The sequence below is a fragment of the Macrobrachium nipponense genome, chromosome 7, assembly GCF_015104395.2.
Source record: "Macrobrachium nipponense isolate FS-2020 chromosome 7, ASM1510439v2, whole genome shotgun sequence".
Taxonomy (NCBI): Eukaryota; Metazoa; Arthropoda; class Malacostraca; order Decapoda; family Palaemonidae; genus Macrobrachium; species Macrobrachium nipponense.
The window spans coordinates 98,231,143-98,248,642 of NC_061109.1; the positions used below are offsets into that span (position 1 = coordinate 98,231,143).

The window sequence follows — 17,500 nt, forward strand, 5'->3', positions numbered from 1 at the left end:
TTTCATAAAGAGGAGACAGCTTTAAGAATATCAGTGTGAAAAAAGTCATATGATACAGTCAAGAGAGAGAGAGAGAGAGAGAGAGAGAGAGAGAGAGAGAGAGAGAGAGAGAGAGAGAGAGACTTAAAACGTGGCTAGCGAAACTTCTACAAGGTATCAAAGTATTGACTTCTGACACTATACACAAATTTCTCCAATGGTGTATGCTCTTCGAATACGCAATCTGACGCAACATATGTCTGCTTAGCCTACAGTCTCTCTCTCTCTCTCTCACGCGCAACATATAATTGATATTGTACTTTAAAGACTTCTAAAGATTTTTTGTAATATAGATACAAATCAGTTTAATATAAACAAACTACACGAAAGGAAGCCGCAAGTCTCTTCGATCAGTGTCGGAATAAAAGGTTTTCTGAGTTAGTGGGAGGACCAAGACTACGTCGATAAGGGACTAGGATCATTTGGGATTATCTACCTTAAAGAGCGAAAGACAGAGATGTTGGGGGAATCCAGTAGCTGGTTTTGTTTCTTTTTGAATCATGAGTTCAGTTAATTTTTCCCATATAATAATGGTTTGAATGAGGATGTCGTTCTGACTGTACCTATATGATGTGCTTGTTTGCAGCCTTAGAGAAAAATTCTAATATTTCACTGTAAGGTATTAAATGAATGAATAAATATTTGTTTATATATGTCTTTAGGGAACGAGAGTCTGCCCGAGTGTTGTGTTACTTTTTATATTAGGTGAGCAAATTAAAGTGTTGATTCTGTAAGTTGATACTTTTATCAAAGTTATACAATACAATGGACTAAAGGATAAATCATTTTTTACCTCTTGTGGGAATAACGAAATCGCAAAAGCTTCGCAAGATCATTCTGTTTTCCGTGTTGTGTTAGACTGAACTCATAATAAACTTGATTTGTATTTGTTATATAACTGAAACGGAACCAATTTTAGAAATTTATTCGATTCTATAGCTTTTGACGATGTAAATTGTTTTAAAATATTAATATTTTACAGTCAAAGGGAACTGTGCCAAGTTATCTGAATTGGAGATTATGTAGCTTTATATTAGACTCACATATTCATATTGGAACTGTAGGAGGAAATATATTCATATTCATGTAAAAGAAATTAATATTCCATCAACTCAACGTTCATAAAGTTATATATCTAGAATGGAAGAATGGAACATAGGGTGTTTGATCTGCACCTTCCTCCCTAGTTCTAAGTACCTTCATCTGCTGGTAATTATTGTTCATGTAAAAAGACAATTGCCAGACAGAGAAGCAGACACGCATGCCGAGACACGCATGCGCACTTGCAACCAAACGTACGTATTTTGAGCCTATATATGAATATATATTGTCCTGAGACCAACATTCTCTTTGACTCGTGTAGGATACTTGGAAATGAAAATAAAAGTGTTCTCACAGCTCTGTATAATGAGGAAAATCCCTAATGGCCTGGGCATGGAGTCAGATGTAGAATAGTGAGATACTGAGTCTTGCAGTTTTAAATTTGCGTGGATGAATGATAGTTAATTTACTGAAGCAGAAAAAGATGGGGGTTTTTGGCCATAGTGAGACGGAAGGGCTATGTCAGTGTGTGTACATGACGTGGAGCGACAAAAAGTGATGCATTCTGCATGACGGTGGTACTGAGTTAGTTAGTGAAGTGGTAGAGGATTTTAATGTCATGGAGACTTTGAGGATGGGTGGAATATTACAAATGCATTACTCTGAAGATTATGGGGAAAAGTTTGAGGAAATATGAGGGTAATAAGTATAAATGGTCTCGAAATGAATTGAAAAGGCCAATAGACGGATCTTTTGGGAGTGTTTTAAATGTTACCTGAGTATTGTGTTTAGAGCATTCATAAATATACATGATGAAAGTAGAATTGATTTTAGAATATGTTGATGGGAGAGTGACTAGTTTGATATAAAAGTAAGTCTGAGAGATGGGTTTGATATCTTTCCATATCTTTTTAGTGTTTCAGTGAATGAAGTGATGCAGAAGACCTGGTACGCGTGGAAAAACTGATATTTACAGTGATACAGTGTTGGTTCGGTACAGAGAAGACTGACAAGAAAACTGGTAACATAAGGGATGTAAAATGAAAATAAATGTAACAAGAATAAGGTTATGAGGGTAGACAGAAGCCAGTAAGATGAAACTATGAATGTAACCGCAGGTGACGGAGGTTTACAAATGATTAAAACTACATAGACATGAGTGTCCATGCAATGATTGATTATTAGAATAATGGAACAGGCAAATCACTTAACAGGTGAAACAAATAAGTGAAGTATGGAGTTTGCTTAAGATCAGCTGTTGAGCTAAACTTCCTGCATAAAGTTGAAGTGTTGGTTGGTCGGAGAAAGACATAGGACTCATTACTTCGGAAAAGTATGTAGAGCATATAGACCACATGCATACATACATATGTATATATGTGTATATTACGTATATATTTCTATATATGTATAGTATATGCTCATTTGATCTAAAAGTGTATTCCTTCGATTTATCAAAGACTGAGCCCTTTTAACACGGCATTTAACCCAATGATTAAACTACAATGAATATGTAACTTCACCAAAAGGCTTTCTATTTGATACCGAAGTCTCCGACTATGATATTAGAGATACAGAGGACACCACATTTAAAAAAAAAATTTAATTGTTCCGCAAAAGAAAGAAAGAATGAACAGAAAACGAACAATAGACGAGAGAAGAAGACTTCTTCCTTTCTTTTGTGAAAAAATAAGGCCATAACTTTATTTTGTCTCGATGCGATATGAAAAGTCTTCATTGAGTTTCTTGGAACAAGGATGGAGAAAAGGGCCTCATCTAAGAAATTTCCATATAAATTGGTATTGAAAAATTCCAAAGTATTTTCTTTGTTAACTTCATCATGAATTCCATTTAAGAACAGTATCTCTGTAAGAAAAGAGCCGGAAAACTTTCGTCGAGGCTTCACTATGTGGCAAATACTGACATCCTGCTTCCTAATTGTGATACTGACTTGAGTTATTTGCTTCAGTTTTAAAGCGAAATTGCATTGGAAAAATATCGCAGTGATTACTCTACTCTAAAGCTTCTGTATTTCATATTCCATGCCATCATTGACATCATATAAAGGAATTTCTTGAGGGTAACTGTAACTCAAGTTACTAATACCACCCAAGATTCAGAAACTGAAAATCATGAAAGTTTGCACATGATGTTATAGCCAATAAAGCCAAACTTTTGTTTTTTCTCATTCGTTTGATATGACGTGAGCCATCCAGACCTTGGAACGTTGCCAAAAATATTCTCAATAATTTTTTTTTGTGGCCTAGTGCACACACTTAAAGGCGCGCAACCTTGTCACTGTCATCATCTCCCTTCCCCCAACTGTTGCAACTTTGCCAAGGCAGGTGGAACCAGGGTTGCCGTTTTGAGGAATTTCGTCTACTAGTGTGGCTTTCTGGAGACATCTGGCAACCCTCAGTAGCTTTTCCGACCATAGGCAACGGAACTGAGGAATAAAATTCACTGTGCCTTTTTATGTTTTATCATGAAAATAGTTATAAAACATATCCTGCTTATCTATACAAATAAATTTTATTGCAGTCCTTTATTTTTCTTCGTCAAAAATACTTTATGATAAGCTAATGACGTGTATTTTATTTACGTCACGGGAAATAATTCTTCATCGGAAAATAAGCAGTCTAACCATAATTTTTCCGCATTCTAACCATTAAATCATAACTAACCCAAAAAAGAACTGCGTATGGTGACACTGCTAAAAGCCAATGTTGTGAATAAAAAACGGCAACGTTGGGTGGAAACCTTCTCCTGACACTACTTTGACGGTGTCTCAGAATCCAAATATACCAGTCACCGAAATATACATTGCAGGATTTCCCTCACTGCACACGAAGCTTCTTTAATCCACTTGTAAGATTAATCTCCAATGCTTTTTCAGTCTTCAGGATGGAAACCAAAACCACTACCATACCGCTATATTTACTCATGACTAAGGCGACAGCTGCTTCAACCATCCATAGTCGCCTACAAAGCTAATCTAGATTACCGGATGAATTGAATTTTAATATATAGTAGAGATAAGGAGGCCCTCGACCCATAACCAACCGTCCCCCCCACACACAAAAAAAATGATCGAAAACGGGAATCTAAAATGAAATATTTGAAATGTGGAAATTTACTGCAAACTTAAAAATATTGAAAAAAATAAGCCAATTTCTCTGGCCACTCGCAAGTGCCTCTCTAAGACTTCATCGAAACTAAAAACGATGCAATAAATAAACCTGCCTTATTCGACCCCTGACTCGGGAAGACCTCCACCTCCTTTTGCCGAATAGGAACTGAAATAAAGAGCAGGAGACACAGAGTGGAAAAGTGATGTGGGACAGGTGGAGCTTTGACGAAAGCACAATATATGTGAGAGTTCCTGTGGGAAAATAGAATGACTGACCGAGAAACGCCGGTGCTAGCTAGATTCAGTCACTCGTCTGCGAGAACTTAATTTCCCCTTACTAATGCGATTCTACGTTTCCGAACGTTCAGTGGGAATATCCGTTTATTGAATTGCATTTTCGATTTTCCTCCCGGGTTCGCGTCTACCCCGAGGGCAATGAAAAAACGCCGGCTCTGTATCATAATCAGTTACTGCCGCAGTGTGGGGTCTGCGGTGGGAGGTTGAAACCAACATTCATTGGAAGCTTGAATTTCAAGTCAATGATCCCTGTGTGCTTGTTCAATGTGAATAGGTTTCATCTACTGAAATAATAATAATATAATAATAATAATTGGTTGCCAGAATAAATGGACACATATTGAAATGTCTTAATATTTCTTTAAAAGGTACAGATTAAATTTCAAATTTTGGATGAAAGCTAAATACCCAGCCACTCTTCAGTTGACCAACGAAATGCTGCGTGATTGAATTATTAAAACGATTCTGTTACTTAAAAAAAAAAAGGACAGTTTAATGTGGTGACAAACTCGCTAACATTCAAGTTGTTTCAGCTTCCACAGGAAATCTGATGCAAATGGGTGGTCAAACACAAGGCAAGGAAAACTACGTCAGGAAGTTGATTTTCCAGCCTGTGCGTAAGAACTAGGATGGGATATTTTTAGCGTAGCTGAAGGAAATAACAAACGACATATGCAGCAAGTTTCTGAGAAATATTACCAAAGCTTAAGAAAGTTTGATTGATTTTCGTTTATCTTTTGTCAAACGGAGTAATTGACTTGGAAAATAAATAGCAGAGACACATCTCCGCCCGCAAGCGCTCTTGATATATATATATATATATATATATATATATATATATATATATATATATATATATATATATATATATATATATATATATATGTGTGTGTGTGTGTGTGCGTGCGTGTGTGTGTGTGTGCGCATGCGTGCTTGGGCATGTCTAAGCATGCAAGCATTTTGAAATGGAAGGTCAGTGCAAAGTCCTACCGTCCAAAACTTGTAAGAATTGTTGTAAGGAAAGGTCAAATGTTAACAGAACATCAGTTGTATATATGCATCTTGCTTCTCCTGAAGAACAAGGAAATCTTATCACCATATGAAATATGGGAAGCCATTCAAGGTTCAGATTGCTGCAGTTAAGATCAATGGTATATTGAAACCGTACTCTCAAATAATGGGATGATACTGGCGTTTCATGATAAACGCATCCTTCCCTTGTTCATTGATGACCAGCTATTAACGCAGGAGGGTCACGTTGTTTGATGCTTTGCCAATAGATTATATCTATTGCCTTGCTGATATGTCATGACTAATGCATCTTAAGAAGTATTTATCAATCCTAAAGGTTTCATAAAGAATTTCATATTCAGACAAATTCAGACTAACAGCATGAAAGGATTAGATGAGCCGTATACCCCCGAGAAACGTCATTCCTAAACGGGAACACGAAAAATCGTTCGAGATTCATGGAGCCAACCGGAGACCATTCAAAATATTCGATAGGTCGGCCTCTCAAGGAATTAAAAACACTTACTTATTTACTTATATATATATATTTATATATATATAAGTTACTTAAGGAAAAATTTATTTCCATTTATTGAATGCCTGAGATATTCTGAGTCATCATGACAGTGTACGTCGAGATATTGTTTAACACTATAGAAATAGAGAGTTTTTACCCTCGCTATTGATAGTAAAATTAACTTACAGTTGTGACATATGAGGCCGTATTCTTCAACAAAATGACTGGCACTGATAAATAGTTAGCTTACTAGTAGACTACCATTAAAACAAAATTAACACAAAATTGAAACTATTAATGTAAAGAGCAGATACTTGCATCAGCTGCATTCATTTTATATAATTTTTTCTGTCTTTTTAATGATTGTTTTTTCAATGTTATTGTATTCCTCTGATTGTCTGAGGAGGAAACTTATGGGTGATAGTCTCACTCATTCGTTCATTTTAGATTAGGCCAGCCTAGTGCTGGAGCTGCCTCTTGCCGCAGGGCAGCCTGCAAAATGGCATCGCTGCTGCAGCAGCCTTGCTGAGCGGCGGGGTAGGTTCGTGACGTGATATGAGTGGACTTTTGAATAGATCAGTAGCATCTTAATCGACTACAAAGACACACATTAGATAGAACATCTATTGCGATTCAGTGCATCAACATCCAGCAGTTAGTCACAGGGAGAAACGTCGGGGTAATTATTATCGATGTCAATTGTCTGTGAAAAATTTCTGCATTGCTGAAAGTCCTTTCTGTAGTTTGTGCTTATTATATACATTACACTTTAATTTTACTGGTGTCTATAGCATGGAAAATTGAAGAAGAGAATCTTATGAAATATGCCTTTAACTTTTGATTATTCAACATAGTGAAAAATATTTTATCTTTATTGCACGAGTAATCACAAGGTTATATGACATATGTATGCAACCAATCTATCTCTAAGTTATGAAAAAAATCATCTAAATTTGGTGAATACGGGAAACTTGAACAAAATCAAACCCTGGAAAAGCGACTTTATCCCTGTTAATGATTACCAGTAACGAGGTCAAAGCAATTGTGTCAAAATGGGCCGTCATCTGACAGTGACAATAATAGACTTTCCAGCATAACCAGACGTGAAGCAGCACATTTATTCTAGCTTAATATGATGACATTTTGTAACAAAAGTTTATCCATAGTGTTTTCTAGTACTTCACAACAACAAATATATTATATTTTGCTCTTTTCTTGTCTGTAACTCAAAATGGCCTTTAGAGTAAATCGTGCAAGATGGGGATAAAGGAAGGAGAGATTAGGAAACAACGAGGTCTGGTTTTTCAATATTAAGGATCACAAACCCTCTACTTAACGAAGCTTAAATTATGGGATGCCTATGGTGAGTCAAAAAGCTTACAAATGGTGGATTTGATTCTTTCGTTCTTTCCAGAACATGATGGAGGCAAGGGCCTTCCCGAATGTAACCATAGTAGGAACTGGACTGACACCTGAGGGCATCAACCAGAACTATGTGATGTACGATCTCATGAATGAGCTCGCCTGGAGGACCACCGCCCCCAACATCACTGACTGGTAAGCGAAAAAATAAAAAAGTCTTGCAAAGTAGAGGAAGATTACCCTCTTATGTTTGTCTTCCTTTTCTACACATTTTTACTCTTTCTTCATTCTAGCGTTTTCTGAATTCGGTTTAATTTTTGCACTCTAATATGTTGGCTTCTTCGCAGCAGTAGCCTTATATGAGTCATGGCTGCCCACAAATTTGTCTAAGAAAAAACAGACTCTTAACTATAAGAAAACAAAATGTCAACCCGGTTATTCCATCCGTTTATTGTGCCTCTAGCTCAGGATCAGGCAGCGTTTCCTTCAATTTTAAAATCTCATAACATGGTATGAAAGGGTACGTCTATCAACATCTTACTAAGTTTGTACTCGCAGTACTGTCACTCAATTCGAATATTATAAGAACAGAGTTAGTTAAAGTTCCGCTCTGCTCTTATTCCTCGTTTTATATATATATAATATATATATATAGATATATATATATATATATATATATATACATAATGATTAAATTCATACAACTGAGAGTGAAAATTCTTCGACTTCCTATTCGCATTTCAGTGAAGACCTCAATCAGTAATCCAAAGGAATCAGTGAAGGATTCTTTATGCAAACCGAAATGATTTCTTTCCCTTTTGTAGATTTCAAGGGTTTCGGTGGAAATATCGATATCTCGAGAAGTTAGAGTTTCAGTGCGGGCGATCTTTGCCGTGGCGATTTCATGCATTTCAGCCGAAAACAAAGTTGAACTTTTATGTTGCCAGTTAGAGGAATGGTCTGTTACAGGTCCAGAAAAATGTATCTAAATTCGACCAAGATATAAGTTTTCATAATACGCGCGCGCACACTCACACACAAACACACACACACCCATATATATGTGTGTGTGTATTATATGTGCATATACACACACACATGAGGAACACGCTGTTCTCATGGTGTCAGTAAAGCAAGGGACAGTTTAAGAAAGGATGGGAAATCACTTGAAGCAGAATCAGAAAGATCAAGGAAATGTCGCAACTTCCATTGCATATTGCTTTCTCAGTAAGTGAAACCAAGTATTTGTGTTTAAAGGAAAGTAGTGATTACCAGCTGAGGGTCTTTGTTATGAATTAAAAGAATAAATATTAGAGTATTCAGCAGTTCCAGCAGGAGACAGTAAATAAGAAGTAAATGAACAACTTCTCACGGAAACATGGTCTGTTGCAGTGATTCCCAACCTGGAGGCCGTCAGCGATTTCCAGGGAAGGCGGGCGCCCCAGGTCAAAATAAAAAAATTCGTAATTACATTCATCATACTTTTAACAAGAGTGAGGAACTAATATTCAGAAGTTAATGAAAAAATGCAAAACTATCTCCTTATAACGTTAGTTTCCTAGGCCTACTACTCTAGTTAGACTCGTTGGGCTTACCATGTTTTGTAATTATTGATCTCCCTCCCTATCGCTCAAAACCCATTCTCTTTCTTTCTTTTTTTTCAATCTGGGAGGGAATTTTCCTTGTAGAGATGCAAGAGAAGGACCAACTTTTAGAGGGGACCACTGGTATATTGCTACTGGCGCATATGCTAAGAGAAAGAAGGCATAATTAAGGTAAACAAATATTTACAGAATATGGCAGTATTTACCGATAGGTATAAACAAGAAGATCTTTTATGAGTATGTTTTTCAAGATACGAACTTTCGGAATAACTAGATTCTCCAAACTTTCAGTTTTTCAGTCCGAGAGTATTTTAATAGATACAATAACCGGATGGGTATTTACCATTTTCCTTGGTTGCGACTGTCAGAATATGTTCTTTCAATTGATGCTTAATGCATCGTTATCGGATTGCAATATCTTTCTCTTCATTGCTACTTAAAGGTACGTTTTTACATTATATTTTGGAAAACTGTGTTGTAATCAACTCTCCCCAGGACAAGCGCCAGTAAAGAAGACCGTTTCGCTCCATTTTCTTGAACGTCAGGGGTTGAAAATTCTGGTTAGTTATCCTAATCTATTGATGAATGTACCCAGTCAATATATTTTTCGTTTTAATCTTGCATTTTATGGTTGCGAAACATGATACTAAATTTTACCGAACTTGAAATATATTATGCTATTTCTTTTTGCAGATAGATCCTCAGTATTTTAAAGATGACATTGAGCTTATATATACATATATATATATATATATATTATATATATATATATATATATATATATAGATACTTATATATATATATTATATATATATATATAGATATATATATGTGTGTGTGTGTGAGTGTATGCGTGTGTATGAGTATTTATATATGATTTTTTGTCATATACGCACGTGGCAAAACTTATTAAGACACAAATACCGTTATTGAATTCGCTATACGCGGGGAATAACTTTCACTCTATATATATATAGGGGTATTAGATTAGTGACTTGACTCTGTAGCGGTCAGGATTTGAAACGTGGTCCCGTTTAGAGGATACACAATGACTTCTGTGCAACGCCATCGTATTACCTAAAGTATCTACTTAAATTTCTTTACAGCGTCCGATTCAGGAAAACTTCTATCGAATATTAATGTGTATATATATATATATACATATATATATAATATATATATATATATATATATATATATATATATACATCGAGCCACAATGTCCTTTAATATCTAATTCGCTCTACCTCGGAATTAATATATTTTCATATATGCTTAACTGAAGGGGATTTTTTTTACACGATAATAGATTTGCCTGGTCCCAGGCGCGAACCCAGGACACCATACAAATCCAGGAACGTCAGTGAAGCTTTTACCCACTGACGTTCCTGGATTTGTATGGTGTCCTGGGTTCCCGCCTGGGCGCCGCCAATTCTATTAAGCATATATGAAAATATATTAATTCCGAGGTAGAGCGAATTAGATATTACAGGACATTGTAGCTCGATGTATGTATTTGAATCACGGTAATGTGATATGACTTATATATATATATATATATATATATATATATATATATATATATATATATATATATATATATATATATATATATATATATATATATATTATATATATATATATATATATATGTGTGTGTGTGTGTGTGTGTGTGTGTGTGCGCTTGCGTGTGTGGTTTGCATTACTGCTAGACAGACAAAAATACAGATCGAACCCGTAGACTGCCAGTTTGTCGTTTAAGGTAGACATTCCTCAAAACTACTTACCGGCCTCTACACTTTAAACGCTCAATGGTGCTTGAAGGGTATAAGATAATATGTACATAGAACTCTTTTTACTTGATGCGGTATAAACTCGGAGTCTAATGGAACAATTTATCATAAAGGATATGACCTAAAGAGAATGCCAGTCCGGTTTCTGAGAGCACTTTTACCATACTGTCCTGAAAAAAAAAACGGATCTCCGTTATGTCATACGATAAATGATAGCTGCAAAAGATACCCATTTGAGCATCTTAGTGGCAGCGAACCAGGAAAGAGGAAACGGTATTTTATGGGTATATTTGATTTCGTGAGTCCTACGTCTTACGTGTGGTGTTTCGGGGTTCTAAAACATTTACCATGCAAATATGCAGTCTTTACTCATTTCTACTAAACTACTAACAAAGTTAAAATAAAGAGAATGATGGTAAATTGTTAACACAGAGATGACATCCTGAAAGAGAAAATTGTAACTTTCATGTGACTTTTAGTTTTTGAGAATTTTCTGAACCCTGACTACCTAATGAGAAGACTTTGGTATTATACAACACGGTCAAAAATCAGTTGACGCATAGCACACATGTTGAGTTCTAAGGTCGTGTGCTGTAAGTCGGCAGAGCCTTGATGGAGACTTCGGAGACACGTCAAGGAAAATCCAAAGTTGGGAAACTGATTCTAGCTCGCAAACCATCGTCAGATGATCGTAAGCTGTTATGTTAGAATGACGTAAAAATGGTGTGAGAGAGAGAGGAGAGGAGAGAGAGAGAGAGAGAGAGAGAGAGAGAGAGAGAGAGAGATGGAAACCTTGAGAATGATATAAAGCGATTCATGTAATTGCGTTCCTTATTAATTTTGATTATGTAAAAATATAAAGGAGTTAATGCGAATAAAAAAAAAACACACACACACAACCAAACGATGAATAGACAAGATGAAATGTAAGTGTTATTCAGACTAAACACCTATTAGGGAAAGAGGATTTCATATAAATTCGCTATTTCAAGAAGAATTTTCAAAACCATTCATACTTTTCTTTTATAAAAGAGGGCTTTGAGCTCTTGTACGTTTTCAGAAGCAAAACTTTTAGCTTTGATTGATGATGCAGGCTATTTTTACCCCTGTCGTTATAGAGATTCTCCAGAAAATTCATATTCATCTGCATACTCATTATGAAAACTGTTTTATGAATAAACTGATCTTGAAAACTGCATTTTTTTTTATATAGTTATTGACCTGAATATTCTGAATGTAGGTCATCAAAAATATTTTCTTCGTCTTTCAAGCGGATTAAACGTATGAGATGCCCTTTCGGCATCCTCATAGCTTGCTTTGATCTTCTTAAATTTTTTGAAGTTTCCTTTGCATCCTCGGTCGACGTTGAGTGATCTTTTACTTCATTAGGATATCTGCGTAGAGGCTGAAAGACTTTGGGTTACACGCAAATTTGCTCTTAAAACACTTGATACCTAATTTGCACAACAATGGAGTAAATTATGATTGGAACTTATGTTTGATTTTATATACGTTATACCTGTTTAATCAGGTGCGACATCATGCAATATAATATCGGTTCTTTGATGTTCTGTTTGCGGCTGGAGCGGAATATTGTTTATGTCATTATAGCTATATATATTTACGTGTTATGAAATAAGTTCAATAAAGCCATCATATCACAGGTGAAAACGGTAATACGTGATATAGTGTTAAACATCAGTTAAACTCAGACAGAAAATAATGAAAGCAGAAACTATAACACATCGTTGCATCTTTATTATAATGAAATCTTACGTAAAAAAAAAAACTTCCGAAAGGATAAGAAAATAAATGGAGAGCTAATATCGGAAACAGAAATAAAAGGAGTAAAGATATTAGATCCTACTATAATCTATTCTAATGGCAAATGCAAGAAGAGAAGAAATGAAGCAATCAAAAGCTAAGAGATAAGTGCCGTAGGACAGACAAAAGAATAGTTATAAAGATGAAGAGATATTCAAAATTCCTTCTCTTTCTCAACAGGGCAAAGTCGTATTCTTCAAGGCGCTACAATTCAGCTGATACAAAACTTCAGGAAGCCTGGCAATTGTTAATGGTAAGTTAATCACTTGAATTCGTACACCCAGTCTTGTATGCCTGCATAGAGCTTTAGAGAAGGGAGTTTTTATTTTGTATGCATAGTGAGAGATATGATAACTTTCTACAAGGGATTTTCCCGACGAATTTCCGAAGCCTGTTAGTAACTTACATTAGGAAATGGAAAGTCTAATAATCTCTGAAATGTCATGAAAGGTATAGCCGCCTCTGGAATATTATAACGATTATTATTATCATCATTATTGTCGGAAATATATTATGCTTACATCAAATGTCAGGAAGATCAATGGGACCCTTAGAGTATCGTGCAAGTTCTTGGAAGAACCTGTTGTTGTCTGATGCTAGGTATCAGTATTATACTACACTAATGCTATTATGTATTGTGTTTACTGTTCACCATATTGAGGGTATTTAAGGTTATTTTTATCATTAAAAATGGCAACTCAAGGGGAAGAGCAGGAATAACCCCGGCCTGATGGTTCCCACTCAATATATATATATATATATATATATATATATATATATATATATTATATATATATATATATATATATATATTACACGAGAGAGAGAGAGAGAGAGAGAGAGAGAGAGAGAGAGAGAGAGATTCTATTGGTTACATATTACAAGATATTATAAGTTTTCGTGAGAGCGTCAGTGACCTCATAACTTCTGTATATCCTCATACTTTCCGAATACGCACGTCACTACAAGAATTGAATCAGTTCCCTAATATTTCCAAGGATATTTATACAAAAGCTTTAAATGTTCTAATGCCCGTTTTAGTGATTTATTCAAGAGGACAAAGGTTTAGTTATGATTTTTTGGTAGATATATAACGCAGATTGACACCTCATAACTTCCAAGAAAAATGTAAATGAAAACATTCAAATGATATGACCAGAAACAAAGGCTCCGCCCTTATATATATGTCAAAGCTTGCGTGGTGGTGAGTTTTGAAAAGAGATGTTACGGAACGACTTATTCCTGTATGAATCAAACATGGCCAATATAAGTCAGGGGTGACCCTCAAAAATAAAAGTTTAGAGTTCCTGGAAAGTTAATTGTCTTTCAAACATATACGTTGAAATTTATAAAACAATATGAATGTGTCAAAGGTGACGAAAGCCACACATGTCAGTACATAACAGAAAGTTTTAGAAATAACTTTCGGTAAAATCAAGTTGCTAAGTTTTCGAGGTAGTCATTAGTCTTTTATAAAGGGACGAAGTTCCTGGTATTAATTTTACTCCACATTTTACTCCACATTCGAGCACTCTCAGGCCCTATCTGTGGCCCATTTTCAAGAGATGTTTGGGTTGTCAGCCTGGGTCAAGGCCTAGCAGTCTTCTGGGCCACAGATAGGGCCTGAAAGTACTCGAGTATGGAGTTAAAATTAAATGTGAATACTTAGAAGCAAACACGTTACACAAGAGAAGACTGCTGGGCCTTGACCCAGGCTGACAACCCAAACATCTCTTGAAAATGGGCCACAGATAGGGCCTGAAAGTACTCGAGTGTGGAGTAAAATTAAATGTAAATACTTGGAAGTAAACACGTTACACAGTGATTTTGTGCGTTTCTTTTTCAATCTTCAGAAGAAAATTGAAAGAAGTTTTTGTTTCTTTCATTATTATTATTATTGTACTTAGGAGGCAGACCCTCTCTCAAGCATACTTTATTAAAAATAATGGCTACTTCAGCAGCGTTACGCTTGTAGAGATTCTTCTCTATTTTCCGAATAGCGGCGTTTTCCGTGCTACTTAGACAGGCTAGTAGAGCGCCTATAGAGGTCATGATCAAATACAGTCAAAATTGGTGTATATATTCGAATTTTACAGATAAACTATGATACCATAGTCATCGAAGTCATTAACGATTCTCTCTCTCTCTCTCTCTCTCTCTCTCTCTCTCTCTCTCTCTCTCTACTCTCTCTCTCTCTCTCTCTCTCTCTCTCTCTCTCTCTTGAAGCAAGCGAGCTTTCGTCTGGAGCTGCCAGACATCCTCGGGCCTGGAAGCTGAGGGTGGACTGATCTTGGTGTGGTGTCTGTCCTCCTTATATTTGGGGTCGACAGCACCTTCCACCAACAATGACACCACCGATCACGACAACTCCACGGAAGACAACGCTCCCAAACGAGATACTCCTGCAGCCAACGAAAATCAAATTAGCCGTGAAGTCCCGCAGTGTAGCTAAATGCCCATCAACGTAACCGCGCCACTCAGGAGGTCTAGACGGCTGCAGGACCTACAGCATCGCAACCATCAATTCGGAGAAAGGGCTCAAGCACCAATGAAAATGAAGACCTACCGCCACCAGCCAATAGGAGATCAGCATGGGGAAGACCCCTTGCTGTCGATCACAAATATAAGGAGGACAGACACCACAATGACCTTATCCTACGGGGTGCTCTTGAGCAAGAGCCCGTGCTGGCATCAAGCCAGCTTAATCTTAAACAACAACACAGTGACCACACCAAGATCAGTCCACCCTCAGTTTCCCAGCCCGAGGATGTCTGGCAGCTGCAGACGAAAGCTCGCTTGCTTCAAGAAAGAGAGAGAGACAGAGAGAGAGAGAGAGAGAGAGAGAGAGAATCGTTAATGACTTTGATGACTATGGTATCATAGTTTATCTGTAAAATTCTAATATATACACCAATTATGACTCTATAGGCGCTCTACTAGCATGCCTAAGTAGCACGGAAAAAGCCGCTATTCGGAAAATAGAGAAGAATCTCTACAAGTGTAACGCTGCTGAAGTAGCCATTACTTTTAATAAAGTATTATTATTATTGTTGTTGTTGTTGTTGTTGTTGTTGTTGTTGTTGTGATAAAAGTATTTTTTGTGCTAACTGGCCATTGTATTACTAAAATATCATATTAGAACGTATATCACAAATGAATATTTTCCTCTTGACGATGCCTATAGATTAATTGCCCCGGCCATAAGGGTTAAAAAAGGATATCATAAACACAAAAAATGATATTCCTTGGAATTAATCAGGAAGCTCGACCGTTTTTTATGATAACTGAAAGGAACTGGTTTTTGTACAGTATTGTTTCTTCTCTTTTATTTACCAACTATCCATATTTTTCTTAACGATAATCTCTTTCTCCTCCGGGAATGGCTCTAGACGATGATAAGCGAGTTTTGCCTCTTACGTACTATATATATTCTCATTCTTTAAGTCTTTTCTCTGTAGAGGGAATGGCTCTAGTGGGAGGGGAGGGGGGGGGATAACTTTTCTGTTCTCCAGAGCTTACTATATAAGTATACGAGGAGTGCATTGTGACAGTAAAGTGTGGGTCACGTACAAGAAAGAGAAATGGTCAAGGTCCCAGATTTTCTGTACCCCTGGGCTATTGTGGTGAAAAGGAGCAGCGAAGAAAGGTGAAAGCAGTGGTTATATCTTGGAGAATTTTCCCAGTGTCCAGTGCAGTACAACGGATCTGCACTTCCCTCGACACAATCCTTTTCCAGTTTCAGTTTTTTTTTGCAGCTGTCTAAAATTTATTCTAATTGCAAATGAAAATGTTTTCCATTATTTAATTTTATGTAGATCTGCATATTTTCATTAAGAATATCACTGCAGATTTCAGAATTAACACCCGTAATTATTTCCCTATCAAATTACCTTTTGTGTGTGAAGAAAGTATTCAGGCCTGTGTAAATACATGCTTCCAACAAAATAAGTATTAACCATTTTATTCTCATTTTTATTTTTATTTTAACTCAAACTTAATCCTAATTCAGATATCAATACTGGAATTCGCTCAATTCTCTTTTGCTGGAATCAGCAGCAGACAAAAAGAGAAACAGACACTTTGCTGTTCACTGCCTCAAAAATAGTGAATGAATTTAAACCAAAAGAAAAATACAGAAAAAGTAAGATTGAATGGCATCTGAACACCAAAGTTACGAAGAAATACAGAGATTAAAAAAGCGACCCTTGGATGATCAAGCAAAGATGACTGCAATCAAAGCAAATGGAAGTTACACCTCATAGCCGCTACTCAAGTATAAAACGCTTGACAGACCATTGCGTTAGAAAACATTTTAATCATAAGTTTAAAAAGTTACTTTAGAATTTAATATAATATATATATATATATATATATATATATATATATATATATATATATATGTATATATATATACATATATATATATATATATATATATATATATGTATATATATATATATATATATGTATATATATATACATATATATATATATATATATATATATATATATATATATATATATCATATCAGCTAAATCCACCAGAAATATAAAAGCAACAACAGAGTGCCAAGTACCTGGCATTCCGTCGTTTTTAACATTTTTCTTGTGGCTTCAGTTGGTGAAGAAATCACGTACATATTTGTGATTTTATGCATACACAACACACACACACACACACACACACACACACACACACACACATATATATATATATATAATATATATATATATATATATATATATAATATATGTATGTATGTATGCATGTCTTTGAGAATAGCATAAGCGATACAAAACTTCAGGCTACTATTGTGAGACTGGCCCAGGATCCTGGAATGGCTTAAGGAAACCGAGTTCCACATCGTTTTATCATCCTAAG

At 35.8% G+C, this 17,500-nt stretch overlaps 1 protein-coding gene across 3 annotated transcripts in view; it reads left to right on the forward strand.

Annotated features, from left to right (window-relative positions):
* LOC135217328 (alpha-N-acetylglucosaminidase-like) overlaps positions 1 to 17,500 on the forward strand; it is a 266,886-nt gene that overhangs the window by 167,548 nt on the left and 81,838 nt on the right. For all 3 annotated transcript variants that reach the window (XM_064253128.1, XM_064253129.1, XM_064253130.1), the window contains exons 12-13: positions 7,450 to 7,592; positions 12,799 to 12,871. In XM_064253128.1, the coding sequence (XP_064109198.1) occupies positions 7,450 to 7,592; positions 12,799 to 12,871 (216 nt within the window). The remainder of the gene's footprint in view (positions 1 to 7,449; positions 7,593 to 12,798; positions 12,872 to 17,500) is intronic.